This window comes from Protopterus annectens, chromosome 15.part0 (genome assembly GCF_019279795.1).
Source record: "Protopterus annectens isolate FY-2018-M chromosome 15.part0, PAN1.0, whole genome shotgun sequence".
Lineage (NCBI taxonomy): Eukaryota > Metazoa > Chordata > Ceratodontiformes > Protopteridae > Protopterus > Protopterus annectens.
Window position 1 is genome coordinate 17,409,967 of NC_056749.1, and position 17,685 is coordinate 17,427,651.

The 17,685-nt window shown below is 45.0% G+C and overlaps 1 protein-coding gene across 4 annotated transcripts in view; it reads left to right on the forward strand.

Moving 5' to 3' along the window:
* Window positions 1–17,685, forward strand: part of LOC122789663 (KH-type splicing regulatory protein) — a 441,911-nt gene that overhangs the window by 309,621 nt on the left and 114,605 nt on the right. For all 4 annotated transcript variants that reach the window (XM_044057076.1, XM_044057077.1, XM_044057079.1 and 1 more), the window contains exon 15: window positions 7,260–7,372. In XM_044057076.1, the coding sequence (XP_043913011.1) occupies window positions 7,260–7,372 (113 nt within the window). The remainder of the gene's footprint in view (window positions 1–7,259; window positions 7,373–17,685) is intronic.

The window sequence follows — 17,685 nt, forward strand, 5'->3', positions numbered from 1 at the left end:
GCCCGAATACCAGAGTATAAGGCTGACGTCGGTCAGGGCGCATTAGACTGACGTCAGTACGTCAGGGTACTAATGCGCATGACCGACGTCATATCCTCAGTCTTTTTTGCCGCATGGTCCGATGCAGAAGCAATTTTGCGAGTGCAGGTTGGCGTACTGAAATATTTCCGAAACCGGAGTTTCAGACCGAAACAGAGTTGGCTAAGTACCCGTTGGGAACATTTTGGTTTTTCTTGCCTCAGTATTTTACCGGATGTCAGAAAAAGTGAATAACTGTATTTCTTGTGGGAAACAGATACCTCATAGGGATTATCATACCTTGTGTATACCTTGTTTAGGGCCTGAGCACGACGTTGTTGGTTGCGCTCTTGTGCTAGGTTTAACAAACGCACTATTAAGAGGAGGTTAGACTGTGCCAGGTTAGTGTTTGGGAAGCGTTGCAATTATAAAATGCCGTCGGATGCTCCGCGCCCGCTTCCTCAAGAAGCGCAAGGATAAAACAGTGAAGCCTAGGGTTGAAGAACCGGCAGTCCCTGACGTCGGTTCTTTGGAAGGCTCAGTGGAGCCGGAGGTTTTGCCAGGAGTTTCCATGGAGTCCCAGGCAGAAACTATACTCTTACAGGATGTGCCTTCTCAGGAGGTAGGCCAGGCTGAGGGGGCTTCTCAGGTGACTGTTCTTCCCTCTCTTCCCAAGGTAGTTAGGGCCTCTCCTTCTGTTGCCAAAACTTCTATGAGAGGTAGGCCTACTTCAGTTTCAGTGGGGGTTTCTCCTACCATTTCAGGTTCTGTACCTAAGAAACATATGCTTAAGATGGCAGAAGATTTGATTACTATGATTAGGGGTTCTATGCCCCCGCCTGATAAGAGGCCTAGGGTGGAATCTGAGTTTGAGCGTTTTGAACAGTGTTCTGAGGCTTCAGAATCTTCTGTGGAAGATTTGCAGGAGTATCCTACCTATTCTGATTCTGATGTGGATGATTCCACTCCTACAGCGTCTCCACCTGAGGATTTCTCATTTTCAGAGACTTTGCATTCCATGAGGGAGCACTTTAAATGGGAAGGCCAGGATTACTCTGACTCCAGGAAAAGGCTTAGGGAGTTCTTGTTTTTACCCCAGCATAGGCCTTTAGCTATTCCTCCTGTGTTGAATGTGGTGGAAGATGTTTTTGCAGAGGCTTCCCTGAACCCTGACTCTTTGCCTCCTGCTCCTGTTAAGCCTGATAGGTATTACAGGGTGCCCGAAGCTCATAAATATTTGTTTAAGAGTCCTAGGGCGGACCCAGAAACTATTTCCCAGGGGCCTAAGGGTGTAAAAGCTTCTGTGGTTAAAAATCCTGTCCCCACTGATAAAGAGGCGAGGGCTTTGGATAGGTGGGGAAAGAAAGTGTATACTTCTTCCACTCTAGCCATGAGAGCTTTAAATTGTCAGTTTCACATGTTAAAATATCAGAATTACCTTCTTTCACAATTGAAATCTAAGGTGGATGCTTTGGCGGAAGGTATTGAGTGTAAAGAGTTGCTGGATTTGGTTCATGTGTCCGAACAAGTGGGTAAGCATTCTTTGCAATGTGGTTTTGATGCTGTACAGGCCTCCTCGAGGGTGGCTGCTACCAGCTCTGTTCTTCGCAGGCATGCCTGGTTGAAGGATCAGAATTTAGCTGAGCATGTTAAGACAAGGATTTTGGATGCTCCTTTACAGTCTGATGTGTTGTTTGGTTCGCCTGTGGAAGCTGTTTTAAAGAAAATGGAGGACAAAGCTAAGTCTATGCAAACTGTTAAAGATTTTTGCAGGTGCAGCCACCAAATTTAGTAGAAATTGGCCTGCTAAGGGGTGGACATATCCTGCTTATGATTCTCAGTCTAGGGGTAGGTCTAGACGTGGTAGGGGCAGGGCTCAAAGTTCTTTTAGGCCTAGAACAGGGAGTTCACCTGCTCAGACTTCTGGTGAGGGCAGGGGTCAGTCCTTTCGTAAACAGACCCAATGACCTGTTTCTTCAGCTGCCAGCAGATTCTCGTCTGGCAGCTCCTTTGGGGGGAAGACTGTCTCTTTTCAAAGAAAATTGGGATTTAATTACTCAAGACAAATGGGTGTTGGATATCATTCACCACGGTTACAGATTTTATTTCCATACAATGCGCCCTTTCAAAGGCATGCCAGACGTTCCTCCTCTACAAAGAAAAGAGGCTCACAAGCAAGTTTTACAGTTACTTCACATAGGGGCCATTCAGCCAGTCCCTGTGTCAGAGAGGGGCCTAGGATTTTATTCTCGCCTGTTCCTTGTACCAAAGAAGGGGAACACGTGGAGACCAATTTTGGATTTATCTCTCCTCAACACGTTTTGGACATTCCCAAGTTCAAGATGTTGACGTTACAACAGCTTTTACCTCTGCTGGGCAAAGATCACTGGATGGTAACTTTAGATCTCAAGGAAGCTTACCTTCATGTGCCTATAAGGCTAAGTTGCAGAAAGTATCTGCGGTTTCGAGCTGGAAATTCTCATTATCAGTTCTCTGCATTGCCCTTTGGCTTATCTACTGCCCAGAGTATTCACAAAGGTTCTGGCTCCAGTAATAGCTTACTTCAGGCTTCAAGGAATTCAAATCTATCCTTACTTGGACGACTGCCTGATTCTGGCTCAAGAAAAGGAAGACCTTCTACAGCATCTGGAATATGTTATAGCAGTGCTAAGATGCCTAGGGTATTCTGTGAGCGAAATAAAGTCCAGTCTAGTACCCTCTCAAGACATGTGCTTTCTGGGTGTAAGACTGAATACAGCAGCCCAGATGGCCTTTTAACCCCGGACAAACAAAAGAGTCTGTCACTTTACTTCCATCAACTATCTCATCAGTCCGTGCTGACTGCAAGGACAGTCCTTCAAGCATTAGGGTTCATGGCATCTTGTATTCTGGTGCTTCCCAATGCCAAACTGCATATGAGGAAGCTACAATGGTATCTCAAAATGTATGGACACAGCACTGCCAGGATTTGGACACTGTCATTCAAATAATACCTTGCATTCAAAAGGAATTTTTGTGGTGGGCTCAGGAATGTCACCTAAACAAGGGACTCTCTGTGACCCGGCCAGGGCAAGTCAGATTCTAACGACAGATGCCTCTGACATTGCTTGGGAGCTCATCTAAATGGAAAGTGGATACAAGACAAGTGGCCTGCCAGACTACAGCATCTACATATCAACATGAAGGAGATGTTAGCAGTCCAGTTTGCATTAATGGCTTTCAAGGAGTTACTTCTTCCAGGGCAGGTGTTGATTCTAACAGACAACACAACTGTCATGTGGTACATCAACAAGCAAGGGGGAACACATTCTTATCCTCTATGCAGGCAAGCAATGATTTTATGGGAGACTGCGCTAAGCTTGCAACTAACTCTTCAGGCAAGGTTTCTGCCAGGAGCACAGAACTCCTTAGCAGATGTGTTAAGCAGACAAATCATGGATCCCCACGAGTGGAAACTGGATCTTCATGTATTTCAGAAACTGACAGTGTCCTGGGGAACTCCAGACATAGATCTGTTCGCTTCTCCTCTAAACCACCAGCTGCCAAAGTATTGCACAAAGGGGTTTCATCACACAGCTTGGAAAGTGGATGCTCTGTCTTTCAGTTGGAAAAACCTTCATGTGTATGCCTTTCCACCTCTACCGCTTCTTCCAAAGGTACTATTAAAGGTCAGACAAGACAGGCCAAGGATGATTTTGATAGCTCCAGATTGGCCTCGGCAACACTGGTACCCACTTCTACGGAGTCTGGTAAAGAAGCCTCCATGGCCTTTACCTCTTCCTCATCTGTTATCTCAGAAGGACGGTCATCTGCTCAATGTCAAGCTTCAATCTCTTCATCTCACAGCCTGGCATATTCTGTGTTGAAACACAGCAGGTCTCAACTTCCTCAACAAGTTTTAAATGTGATTATGGAAGCTAGAAGGCCTAGTACTAGGAGAGTGTACGCAGAAAAATGGAAGAGATTTTTATTTTGGAGTACAGCAAAGAATTTGGAGATTTCAGAGCCTAATTTGAGTGTGGCTCTTCAATATCTTACTGAATTATTGGACAAAGGTTTGTCCTTCTCTTCCATAAAGATTCATGCTGCAGCAATTTCAGCTCACTATGATTGTGACCCACCTTTGTTTTCGCATCCTTTGTTCAAGCAGTTTCTTAGAGGGGCAAAGAATATAAGACCCCCACGTAGAGCTCCTACTCCTGCTTGGGATCTCAATTTTGTGTTGGAAAAACTTACTCTACAACCTTTTGAGCCTGCAGCTACTGCTGAATTGAAATATTTGTCATGGAAGACTGCTTTTCTGTTGGCTATTACTTCTGCAAGAAGGGTGTCTGAGTTGCAGGCCCTTATGGCAGTAGAGCCCTTTTTGATTTTCCATAAGGACAGGGTATCATTACGTACTAATCCTTCCTTTATGCCTAAGGTGGTTTCTAGTGTGGCTTTAAACCAAACTATTCATTTGCCTACGTTTTTTGCAGATCCTCAAAATAAAGGGGAAAAGATTTTGCACACTTTAGATGTACTTGGAGTTCAGTGCATACTTTCTCTAGGCATTATCACCTTCCTATATACTCTAAGACTAGGGCTGGTTTTGCCACAGCTGTTTTGCAAGGCATGTTGTCAGCTCCTGCTGCTTTATAATTTGCCAGCCTCCCTTACCTCTGCTTTGGGATTCTACCCAATAGTCAGGACTGCAGCAATGGAAGACGAAGAACATAGTACAGTTTTGTACCTACCATAAATGTAGATGTTCGAGGATTCCATTGCTGCAGTCCAATTTACCCTCCCTCCTTCCCCTCTGTGTTTAGGGGTGGTTGTGTAGGTGAGTTTACATGCTTATATTTTATATATATATATATATATATATGGTTGTATATATTATACATGTTTTTGGTGCAGGTTGTTTTGGGACTTGTCTTTTTGGGTCTTCTGACATCTGGGGCAAGAAAAGACTGAGGATATGACGTCGGTCATGCGCATTAGTACCCTGACGTACTGACGTCAGTCTAATGCGCCCTGACCGACGTCAGCCTTATACTCTGGTATTCGGGCCGACTGGGACGCGGACTATACCCAATAGTCAGGACTGCAGCAATGGAATCCTCGAACATCTACATTTATGGTAGGTACAAAACTGTACTTTCCTGGAGCCAGACTCAGGGGATGGGCCTAACGGTGCCCAGCTTTCCGCATATTCTTCAGTACTTGACAGATGGTAAACAGCCTTTCCTTCTCGTCAATTAAAATTCATGCCTCTGCCATTTCAGCACATTATAATACTGACCCATCCCTCTTCTCTCACCCCCCTGCTAAAGCAATTCATCAGAGGGGCCAAAAATTTAAGACCACCCAGGAAAGCCTCTACTCTTGCGTGGGACCTCAACTTTGTATTGGAAAAGCTCACTCTACCTCCTTTTTAGCCAGCAGCAACTGCAGAGTTGAAATTCCTTTCTTGGAAACCAGCCTTCCTTCTAGCCTTAACTTCAGCAAGAAGTGTCTGAGTTACAGGTCCTCATGGCAGTAGAGCCCATCATCTTCCATGCAGACAGGGTATCCTTCAGGATCAATCTTTATGCCCAAGGTGATGTCTAGTGTGGCTCTCAATAAGTCCATTCATTTGCCTACCTTTTTTCCCCAAGTCCACAAAACAAAGGGGAACGAATACTGTACTCTTTGGAAGTGCACAGACAGCTTAGAATTTATTTGGACAGGACTAAGCCTCAAAATCTGAACAGCTGCTAGTTGGCTTTGCTGCAGGGGCAGAGGGGAAGGCCATTTCAGAGCAAACCATTTCTAAGTGGATAGCCCAATTTCGTGCCCTCTGCATCAGTTGACTTAAAATTTGTCATGGAAGACTGCTTTTCTGGTAACTATAACTTCAGCAAGGAGTGTCGGAGCTGCAAGCTCTTTGTATTAAACCCCCATACCTTGTGTTTCGTAAGGACAGGGTGTCTCTCAGGACTAATCCATCCTTTCTAACATTGCTTCTGAGACCACTACTAATCTATTAATTTGCCTGTCTTTTTCCCTAATTTTCACAACAAAGGGGTATACAAACTTCATTTGCTGGATGTTCACAGGCAGTTACGTTTTTATTTGCACAGGACGGCGGCCTTTCGCAAATCTGATCAACTTTTCTTTTGCTAATCCCTTTTTAAGGAAACCAGTTTCAAAGGCGATTCTGGCTAGGTGGATTTCCCTTTGTATCCTACAAGCATGCAGAGAGCTTGGTTTACCAGAACCAGGAGTTCATGCCCATTCTACATGTTCTATGGCGACGTCTGTAGCATTCTGGTCGAGTTTCCCTGGATGACATTTGCTCAGCGGCTACCTGGGCGTCTTCTCACACCTTTATTAATCATTATAAACTGGATTTGGTGTCTAGAGGAAGGGCTTCTTTTGTTTCTGCAGTGCTCTGGAATATCCTTAAGGGCCTCCCAAGATTTTGGGTGGCTGGGGACTCTTGTCCCACAGGTTGCTGATCAAAGGAAGTTGACTTCAGTTGAAGTTATGTATTCATCACAACGTTCCATCTGAGTAGGTAAACTTCATTTGTCAGTAACCGTCCCTCCCTCCTTCCCCCTTACCTTGGTGGGGTTTTTTTTTTGCTGAACTCTGTCCAAAGTTCATGAGTTGGAGGTTTGTCCTTGGTTTAGGGGTCTCAGGTTAGTTTGTTGGTGTCATGTATGGAGTGGCAAACTTTGTCTGAGGATTGGAAGGAGGTTGCAGTGCAGTATGGGTAGGGAGAGAGGAGCTTGGAGCTCAGATCTTTTTGCTTGGTATGCTGCCGGCTCAGATCCGTAACCCACAGGTTGCTGACAAATGAAGTTTACCTACTCAGATGGAACGTTATGGTGAGTACATAACTTTTTCAGGCTTATTGGACTGTCCTCTGTTTTGGAAGGCTCTGGGGGTCCCCCCTGCCATTTTTTGTGTATTTTAAGACAATTGAGTTTCCTCAAAACTGGATGAGGAGCTAAATCCCTTCCAAAATGTGGAAAGGGTGGGGCTGAAAATTATGGATTCCCTTGTTCAGTTTGCTCCTTCACACTTTTTGATCACCTCTGCAGCAGAGGCGCCAAACACTAAAATTCCCCTTTTGACAGAGGTAGTCAAAGGTCAAGCCGGCTGATGTCCACCTTCAGTTAATTCCCTTTCATTGTGAATTGTACCACATAAACTTAAAGTTTTCATTTTTTCTGTCTATCCTGTTATAATTTTCTGTTATGGTCTGTTTTCAGTGCAGGACCACCACACCAGTATCCTCCTCAGGGCTGGGGAAATGCATACCAGCACCAGCCTCAGCATCACCAACAGCATCAACAGTGGCAGCCACCTGCCCCCCACGACCCTAGTAAGTATGCATGTCCACTTGTTTAACAAAGTATTTTTGTAAGCAATGATTTTTCTTTTTATAAAATGACAGATGAGCAGAGATCATTATGGGTGTTTGCTGTGTTAGTAGTTTATGGATTTCGTAATCTCCATATAATGGGTGTCTTGCTTTCAGCAGAAGTTCCAAATAAAATGGTGCTTTCAGCAGAAGTTCCAAATAAAATTGTTTGTGTTCAGATAAGGAGGATGAAAGGCATTTATTCCTGGAGTCTCCAGGAACGAAAATTTGTTCTGTTGTACTGGTGCAACAAGGGACCTGCCAAAGACCCAAACATCTGGACAGAGATCCACAGTTTAGTTCTCCAGGCCAAATAATCTTATTCCCTGCTGATATCCAGGTGTCAAACATCCACTTTTGCCATATTTACTTTCCAATCATAAGCGAAACTCAGTTTGAGTCACCTGAAATCTGTTTTGGGTTGATATCCGATGTGAGTATGGACCCTGATTAGCGGGGGGGGGGGGGGGGGTAGAGGCTTTTCATGTCTAAATGTGCAGATAAGTCAGTTTTGTTCAGAGGTATACACTTTGTACACTTAAGTTGTTTTTGTGACATGTAACCTCTTGTACCCATTGTGTTCAGCCAGAAAGCCAAGTAGAGTGCCAGCCCAGTCAAAGATTACTAACAAAATACTGACTTGTCCCAACTGCTGTTATTGCATGGGGGGTGTGCACCACTGAAAGGAATTGAAGTAGGCTAGTACTTATGGCAACATGGCAGGCGTGATAAGGAGCCACCTAGTTCAAGCTAATGCTAGATGGCAAATGTCCAAGTATTGATACTTTACCCAGTTTCTGGGAGTGGTCACTGCCTTGACACCAACTTCTGTCTTGACTACCACAGAAGAATCGGAAATACTGCCGTCTGTTACCAAAACCGTGTGGACTTACGGAGAGACTAATAGTTGAAGGGTTTCTGTTCTTGTCAGTGTGTGGAAGACAACTTGGGTGCCAGAGACACTGACTGCAAAAGCTTCTCACTAGAAATCCACAGGCCTAGGCTGGCCTTCAGACATTGGAAGTTGGTCTCAGATTTCCTTTCCCAGGACGCCTGCATCCAGTGGGAGGGTGTTTTCAAGGCTAGGAGGGGATGGGTGCAAGGCAAAAGTTGGGCCTTTAGTGAGATGTTCTTCATCTCACATTGCTGCAGTCCTAACACTTGGGTATTCCGCTGTCCCTCGGTCGGCCCGAATATCAGAGTATAAGGCTGGCGTCGGTCAAGGCGCATTTGACTGACATCAGAACGTCAGGGTACAAATGCGCATGACCGACGCCATATCCTCAGTCTTTTTTGCCGCATGGTCCGATGCAGAAGCAGTGTTGCAAGTGCCGTTCGGCGTTCTGAAATATTTCGAATTCGGAGTTTCAGACCGAAGTCAGAGTTGGTTAAGTACCCGTTAGAATATTTTGGTTTTTCTTGCCTCAGTGGTTTACGGATGTCAGAAAAAGTAAATAACTGTATTTCTTGTGGGAAACAGATACCGCATAGGGATTACCATAATTTGTGTATACCTTGTTTGGGACCTGAGCACGGCGTTGTTGGGTGTCGCTTTGTGCTAGGTTTAATAACGCACTATAAAGCGAAGGTTGGATTGTGCCAGGTTGGTCTTTGGGAAGCGGTGCAATTACAATATGCCGTCGGATGCTCCGATGCCGCTTCCTCAAAGAAGCGCAAGGACAAGGCAGTTAAACCTAGGTTAGAGGTCGTCCGAACGGACGCCGGTTCTTTAGAGGCGTCAGTGGAACCGGTGGTTCCAGGAGGCCTCTCTGGAGTCCCAGGGAGAAACTTTGTTTTACAGGATGTGGCCTCCCAGGAGGCAGGTCAGGCTGTAGTGGCTTCTCAGATAACTGTACTCCCCTCCCTTCCTAAGGTGTCTAGGCCCTCTCTTTCTGCTTCTAAGGCTTCTCCTAGAGGCAGGTCTAGTTTTGCTTCTGTGGGTGTCCCTCCTAGTTCTTCAGGTTCTGTGCCCAAGAAGCACATGCTTAAAATGGCAGAAGATTTAATTACTTTAATTAGAGGCTCTATGCCCCCTCCTGATAAGAGGCCTAGGATGGAACCTGTGTTGGGGATTATGAGCAGGCTTCGATGTGTCTGAGTCTTGACTGAAGACTTGCAGGAGTATTCTCATTATTCTGATTCTGATGTGGATGATTCTACTCCTTCTGCTTCTCCTCCTGAGGATTTTTCATTTTCAGAGACCCTTCACTCCATGAGAGAGCATTTTAAATGGGAAGGTCAGGATTTCTCTGATTCCAGGAAAAGGCTTAGGGAATTTTTGTTTTTACCCCAGCATAGGCCTTTAGCTATACCTCCTGTTCTGAATGTGGTGGAAGATGTGTTTGCAGAGGCTTCTATTAATCCGGATTCTTTGCCTCCTGCTCCTGTTAAACCAGATAGGTATTACAGGGTGCCTGAAGCTCATAAGTATCTTTAGGGCAGACCCAGAAACTGTTAGCCAGGGGCCTAAGGGTGTTAAGGCTTCTGTTGTCAAGAATCCGGTTCCTGCAGATAGAGGGCCAGGGCCTTGGATAGATGGGGAAAGAAAGTTTATACTTCTTCCACCCTAGCCATGAGAGCTTTGAATTGCCAGTTTCACATGTTAAAATATCAAAATTATCTGCTTTCACAGTTAAAATCTAAGGTTGATGCTCTGGCGGAAGGTATTGATTGTAAAGAGTTACAAGATTTAGTGCATGTTTCTGAACAGGTGGGTAAGCATTCTTTGCAATGTGGTTTTGATGCTGTACAGGCCTCCTCTAGGGTGGCTGCCACTGGGTCAGTTCTTCGCAGGCATGCCTGGCTGAGGGATCAAAATTTATCTGACCATGTTAAAACTAGGATTTTGGATGCCCCTTTGCAATCTGATGTCTTGTTTGGTTCTCCTGTTGAGGCAGTTTTAAAGAAAATGGAAGACAAGGCTAAGTCTATGCAGACTGTTAAAGATTTTTGCAGGTTCAGCCTCCAAAGTTTAGTAGAAATTGGCCTACTAAGGGGTGGACGTATCCTTCTTATGATTCCCAGTCTAGGGGTAGATCTAGACGTGGCAGGGGCAGAGGTCAGGGCTCTTTCAGGCCTAGAACAGGGAGTTCTCCTGCACAATCTTCGAGTGAGGGCAGGGGTCAGTCCTTTCGTAAACAGACCCAATGACCTACCTTTTCAGCTGCCAGAACCTTCTCGCCTGGCAGCACCTTTGGGAGGAAGGTTGTCACTTTTCAAAGAAAATTGGAGTTTGCTTACCCAAGACAAATGGGTACTGGATATCATACATCACGGCTACAGGTTTTATTTCCATACCTTGCCTCCTTTCAAAGGCATGCCAGACATTCCTCCTCAACAAAGAATAGAGGCTCACAAGCAAATTTCTCTGTTACTCCAAATAGGGGCCATTCAGCCGGTCCCTGTACCAGAAAGGGGCCTAGGATTTTACTCTCGCCTGTTCCTAGTACCAAAGAAGGGGAACACGTGGAGACCAATTTTGGATTTATCTATCCTCAACACTTATCTGGACATTCCCAAGTTCAAGATGTTGACGTTACAACAGCTTTTACCTCTGCTGGGCAAAGATCATTGGATGGTAACTTTAGATCTCAAGGAAGCTTACCTTCATGTGCCTATAAGACTAAGTTGCAGGAAGTATCTGCGTTTTCGAGCTGGAAATTCTCATTATCAGTTCTCTGCATTGCCCTTTGGCTTATCTACTGCCCAGAGTATTCACAAAGGTTCTGGCTCCAGTGATAGCTTACTTCAGGCTAAAAGGAATTCAAATCTATCCTTACTTGGACGACTGCCTGATTCTGGCTCAAGGAAGGGAAGACCTTCTACAGCATCTGGAATATGTCATAGCAGTGCTAAGATGCCTAGGGTATTCTGTGAACGAAATAAAGTCCAGTCTAGTACCCTCTCAAGACATGTGCTTTCTGGGTGTGAGACTGAATACAGCAGCCCAGATGGCCTTTTTAACCCCGGACAAGCAACAGAATCTTTCCAGTTACTTCCATCAACTATCTCTTCAGTCCGGGCTGACTGCAAGGACAGTCCTTCAAGCCTTAGGGTTCATGGCATCTTGTATTCTGGTGCTTCCCAATGCCAAACTGCATATGAGGAAGCTGCAATGGTATCTCAAAAATGTGTGGACACAGCACTGCCAGGATTTGGACACTGTCATTCAAATAATACCTTGCATTCAAAAAGAATTTTTGTGGTGGGCTCAGGAATGTCACCTAAACAAGGGACTCTCTGTGACCCGGCCAGAGGCGAGTCAGATTTTAACGACAGATGCCTCGGACATTGCTTGGGGAGCTCATCTAAATGGAAAGTGGATACAAGACAAGTGGCCTGCCAGACTACAGCTTCTACATATCAACATGAAAGAGATGTTAGCAGTCCAGTTTGCATTAATGGCTTTCAAGGAGTTACTTCTTCCTGGGCAGGTGTTGATTCTAACAGACAACACAACTGTCATGTGGTACATCAACAAACAAGGGGGAACACATTCTTATCCTCTATGCAGGCAAGCAATGATTTTATGGGAGACTGCGCTCAGCTTGCAACTAACTCTTCAGGCAAGGTTTCTGCCGGGAGCACAGAACTCCTTAGCAGATGTGTTAAGCAGGCAAATCATGGATCCCCACGAGTGGAAACTGGATCTTCATGTATTTCAGAAATTGACAGTGTCATGGGGAACTCCAGACATAGATCTGTTCGCTTCTCCACTGAACCACCAGCTGCCAAAGTTTTGCACAAAGGGGTTTCATCATACAGCTTGGAAAGTGGATGCTCTTTCTTTCAGTTGGAAAAATCTTCATGTGTATGCCTTTCCACCTCTGCCTCTTCTCCCAAAGGTGCTCCTAAAGGTCAGACAAGACAAGCCAAGGATGATTTTAATAGCTCCAGATTGGCCTCGGCAACACTGGTACCCACTACTAAGGAGTCTGGTAAGGAAGCCTCCATGGCCTTTACCTTTGATTCCACACCTGTTATCTCAGAAGGACGGTCACCTGCTCAATGTCAAGCTTCACTCTCTTCATCTAACAGCATGGCATATTCTGTTTTGAAACACAGCAGGTCTCAACTTCCTCAACAAGTTTTAAATGTGATTATGGAAGCCAGAAGACCTAGTACAAGGAAAGTGTACGCAGAAAATGGAAGAGATTTTTATTTTGGAGTGCAGCAAAGAATTTGGAGATTTCTGAGCCTAATTTGAGTGTGGCTCTTCAATATCTTACTGAGTTATTGGACAAAGGTTTGTCCTTCTCTTCCATTAAGATTCATGCTGCAGCAATTTCAGCTCACTATGATTGTGACCCTCCATTGTTTTCGCATCCTTTGTTCAAGCAGTTTCTTAGAGGGCAAAGAATATAAGACCCCCCACGTGAGCTCCTACTCCTGCTTGGGATCTCAATTTTGTGTTGGAAAACTTACTCTACAACCTTTTGAGCCTGCGGCTACTGCTGAATTGAAATACTTGTCATGGAAGACTGCTTTTTTGTTGGCTATTACTTCTGCAAGAAGGGTTTCTGAGTTGCAGGCCCTTATGGCAGTAGAGCCCTTTTTGATTTTCCATAAGGATAGGGTATCATTACGCACTAATCCTTCCTTTATGCCTAAGGTGGTTTCTAGTGTGGCTTTAAACCAAACTATTCATTTGCCTACTTTCTATGCAGATCCCCAAAATAAGGGAGAAAAGATTTTGCACACTTTGGATGTACATAGGCAGTTACGTTATTATTTAAGCAGGACTAAGGATTTCAGGCAGTCTCAGCAGTTGTTTGTTTCTTTTGCTTTGAGTTCTCAGGGCAAGCCTGTGTCTAAGCAAACTATTTCTAAGTGGATTGGGTTTTGCATTTCATTTTGTTCCCATCATGGCAAGGAGATTCCAGCTGGGATTAGGCCTCATTCCACTAGGGCTACTGCCACTTCTACAGCATTTCTAAGGGGGGTGGCAACTAAGGATATTTTGGAGGCAGCTACTTGGAGTTCAGTACATACTTTCTCTAAGCATTACCACCTTCCTCTCTACTCTAAATCTAGGGCTGGTTTTGCCACAGCTATTTTGCAAGGCATGTTGACAGCTCCTGCTTCCTTATGATTTGCCAGCCTCCCTTACCTCTGCTTTGGGATTCTACCCAATGGTTAGGACTGCAGCAATGTGGAATGAAGAACATAGTACAGTTTTGTACCTACCATAAATGTAGATGTTCGAGGATCCACATTGCTGCAGTCCAATTTACCTCCCTCCTTCCCTCTGTGTTTAGGGGTGGTGGTGTGGGTTAGGCTATATTCTTGTAAATTTGTATATATTGTATATATGTTTGGTGCAGGGTTTTTTGGTGTTTTTGGTTTAGGCCTTGTCTTTTTAGGGTCTTCTGACATCTGGGGCAAGAAAAGACTGAGGATATGACGTCGGTCATGCGCATTAGTACCCTGACGTCCTGACATCAGTCTAATGCGCCTTGACCGACGTCAGCCATATACTTTGGTATTCGGGCCGACTGGACAGCGGACTACCCAATGGTTAGGACTGCAGCAATGTGGATCCTCGAACATCTACATTTATGGTAGGTACAAAACTGTACTTTTCCTTTACTTTGTGCTCTCAGGGCAAGCCCGTGTCAAAACAAACTATTTCTAAGTGGATTGGATTTTGCATTGCCTTCTGTTATTCCCATCATGGCAAAGAGATTCCAGCTGGGATTAGACCTCATTCCACTAGGGCTACTGCCACTTCAACAGCTTTTTTGAGGGGGGTGGCTACTAAAGATATTTTGGAGGCAGCCACTTGGAGTTCAGTGCATACCTTCTCTAGGCATTACCACCTTCCACTGTACTCTAAATCCAGGGCTGGTTTTGCCGCTGCTGTGTTGCAGGGCATGTTGGCAGCTCCTGCTTCATTATAGTTTAGCCATCCTCCCTTACCTCTGCTTTGGGATTCTACCCAAGTGTTAGGACTGCAGCAATGTGAGATGAAGAACATAGTACAGTTTTGTACCTACCATAAATGTAGATGTTCGAAGATCCACATTGCTGCAGACCAATTTACCCTCCCTCCTTCCCCTCTGTTGTTGAGGTGGTTGTGTGGGTTGGGTTATCCATCTGAGGTATATTGCATTTTGTATATATTGTACATATTATACATATTTTTGGTGTTAGGCTAGTTGGTTGTTTAGTTATTGTCTATGGGTTTTGACCTTTCTTTTTAGGGTATTCTGACATCTGGGGCAAGAAAAGACTGAGGATATGGCGTCGGTCATGCGCATTTGTACCCTGACGTTCTGATGTCAGTCAAATGCGCCTTGACCGACGCCAGCCTTATACTCTGATATTCGGGCAGACCGAGGGACAGCGGACTACCCAAGTGTTAGGACTGCAGCAATGTGGATCTTCGAACATCTACATTTATGGTAGGTACAAAACTGTACTTTTCTTCTTCTTCCACAGCATAGACCCCTTGCAATTCCTCCAGTTTTAGACATTTTGGATGATGTTTACACCAAATCTAGTCTAAACCCAGATTCCTTACCTCCTGCACCAGCTAAACCAGACAGATACTACAGAATTCCTGATTCTCATAAGTTTCTATATAAAAGCCCTGTTGCAGACCCCAAAACCATTTCCCAGGGTCCCAAAGGGGGTTAAGGCCACTACTGTTAAGAATCCACTACCTTCTGAAAGACATTCCAGAGCATTAGAAAGATGGGGGAAGAAAGTGTATACGTCTGCCACTTTGGCCATGAGGGCCTTAAACTGCCAGTTCCACATGCTAAAATACCAGCAGTACTTGATTACACAGTTAAAGCAGAAAATGATCCCTCAGACAGATCAACCTGATTTCAAAGGGATGCAGGATTTGCTGCTTGCAGCAGAACAAGTGGGAAAAAGCATACCTTAGTGTGGTTTTGATTCATTGGAAGCCTCATGTCGAGCAGCTGTCACAGGATCTGTAATACGTAGACATGCTTGGCTAAAAGAGCAAGCCTTACCAGAACATGTCAAAGCAACGTTATTGGATGTTCCACTGCAGAAAGATGTGGTGTTTGGTGTCAAAGCAGAGGATGTTTTAAAGAAAATGGAAGAAAAGGCAAAATCTATGCAGACAGTTAAAGATTTTTTACAGGTACAACCTCCTCGTTGCAGCAGAAACTGGCCATCAAAAAAACTGGTCCTTTCCTGCATCAGGCAGACCCCAAGGGGCAGAGGCCAGCCACAAGGTTCTTTCAGGCCTAGACAATGGCATGCAACAACTCAGAGACAGATCTCAACCCTTCAGGAAACAAACACAATGACTTCACCTGCCAAGCAAAATTGTCCTGGCAGCACCTTTGGGAGGAAAACTGGCTCTATTTCCACAAAATTGGCACATAAAGGACAAATGGGTTCCATTATACTCAAAAACCAGAGCTGATTTTGCCACTGCAGTTCTGCAGGGCATCCTAGCTTCACCTAACCCAGTTTAGTACCAGCCACCCATCCATAGCTTTGGGATTCAACCCAAGTGTGATGACTGCAGCAGTGTAACACTAACATAGTACAGTTTTGTACCTACCATAAATGTAGATGTTAGAGTGTATATACTGCTGCAGTCCAGGTTACCCTCCCACCATCCCCTCTTACCAGGGTGTTAGTTATAACTCCATGTACATCAGTCTATTGGATTCATGTCTATATGGTGTATTTGCTAATAGCTAGTACTATTTATCTACTAGGGTATTTTTGCATAGTTATTTGTATTGCCTTCCTAGTTGGGGGGCACCTGACATCCGGGGCAAGAAAAACTGAAGAAAATGGCGTCGGCTGCCTCTTTTATCCCCGTCGCACTGACGTCGGGGAAGAAGCGACGACAACCGACGCCGGACCAAGACTTTGGGATTCGGCCGACTGCGGGACCGCCTGACGGCAGGAATAACCCAAGTGTGATGACTGCAGCAGTATATACACTCTAACATCTACATTTATGGTAGGTACAAAACTGTACTTTCCCCACCTAGGGGAATCAGAACCTTTGTATATCCAAGCATGAAGGGACTCTGAAATGAAATATTTGAAGCTGCCTGATTCCTGGGTATGCTAGCCATTCTGAAAGAGGCCAGTAAGTCCAACACTAGGAAAGATCTGGTATTTTTGGAAGGTTAGTCCACTTGGTGAAAAGGGTCAAGGGCATTTTCAAGCAAGGGTACCCCTCTTATTCACTGTAGTGCTTTTGGGGCTTCTGCCTTAGACTCTCTGGCTTGACTTGGCTTTCCACCTAGGTGGATACCTCCACTTGGATGTAGGCATACCTGCAATATATTCACCTCAGTCTTTTTTTAGTACTACAGAGAATGTATGGCTTGATTCCAGAGCAAGTACCCTTTTTGAGAAGTTTTCATTGTTTCAGGTCTATTAGGTGTTCACTGTTGCAGTAGTGAGATTTCCTGCCTTGTAGAAACCAGAGAACAGCCCTGATAACTTGCCTGGTGGCTGCCCTCCCTCCTGAGATGACATTGGTTGTAGAAAGGTTTGTGAAATTACGGTGTATTCTGATGTCCTATTCCTGTGTTGCAGTGTTCTTGTGGGATTTTCCACCTTATGTCGGCTCCTATACAAAAGCTTCAACTTGGCTATTGCAGCTGCATGGGATGTCGCACACAGGGTCATAAACCAAGGTTCCTTAAATGTGATGTCTGCACACAAACCCCAGAACTTGAGTACCACGTTAGGGTTTTTTCTGTTATCTTGCTAAGCTTGGTTGTAGCTAGCCATAGCAGAGGTCAGCAAAAAAGGGCAGGTGCCAATGTGGGGTGCCAGATTTTCCCTAAAGATTTGCATGACTTTTTGCTTTGGCTGGGAGCATGACCAACAACGCCTGCTCCATTTGCCAATCTTTTGTACCTAAGACCCTGCAGCAGTCTGGCTGCCCTTTATCTTTATTAGGAGAACCAGTGGCTTAATCATTTAGCCCTTAGGATGGATCCCAATTAAGAGCCATCTACGGAACCTCTACGCAATGTTAGTTTCCTAGGCCCCCTTCCTCTGCTGCTCCGCTACCGGATGCCCCGCCATCTTCAGATTCAGGAGTTGAGGGGTGCTTAAGAACAGTCTGCTTCAGCTGCGACCTTTGTGGAAGCCATTTTGCAGCCGATGATCCGTATGTCCCCGGAGCCTGCCCAGACCCTGTTTACAGTCTTGTTGACCAAGACTTAACAGAGCCTCAGACTGAGATCCCTTCCCTGGAAGCTACTACTGTTACAGCATCTGACTCCAGGCCCACTTGGTCCAAAAGAAAGGCCAACCAT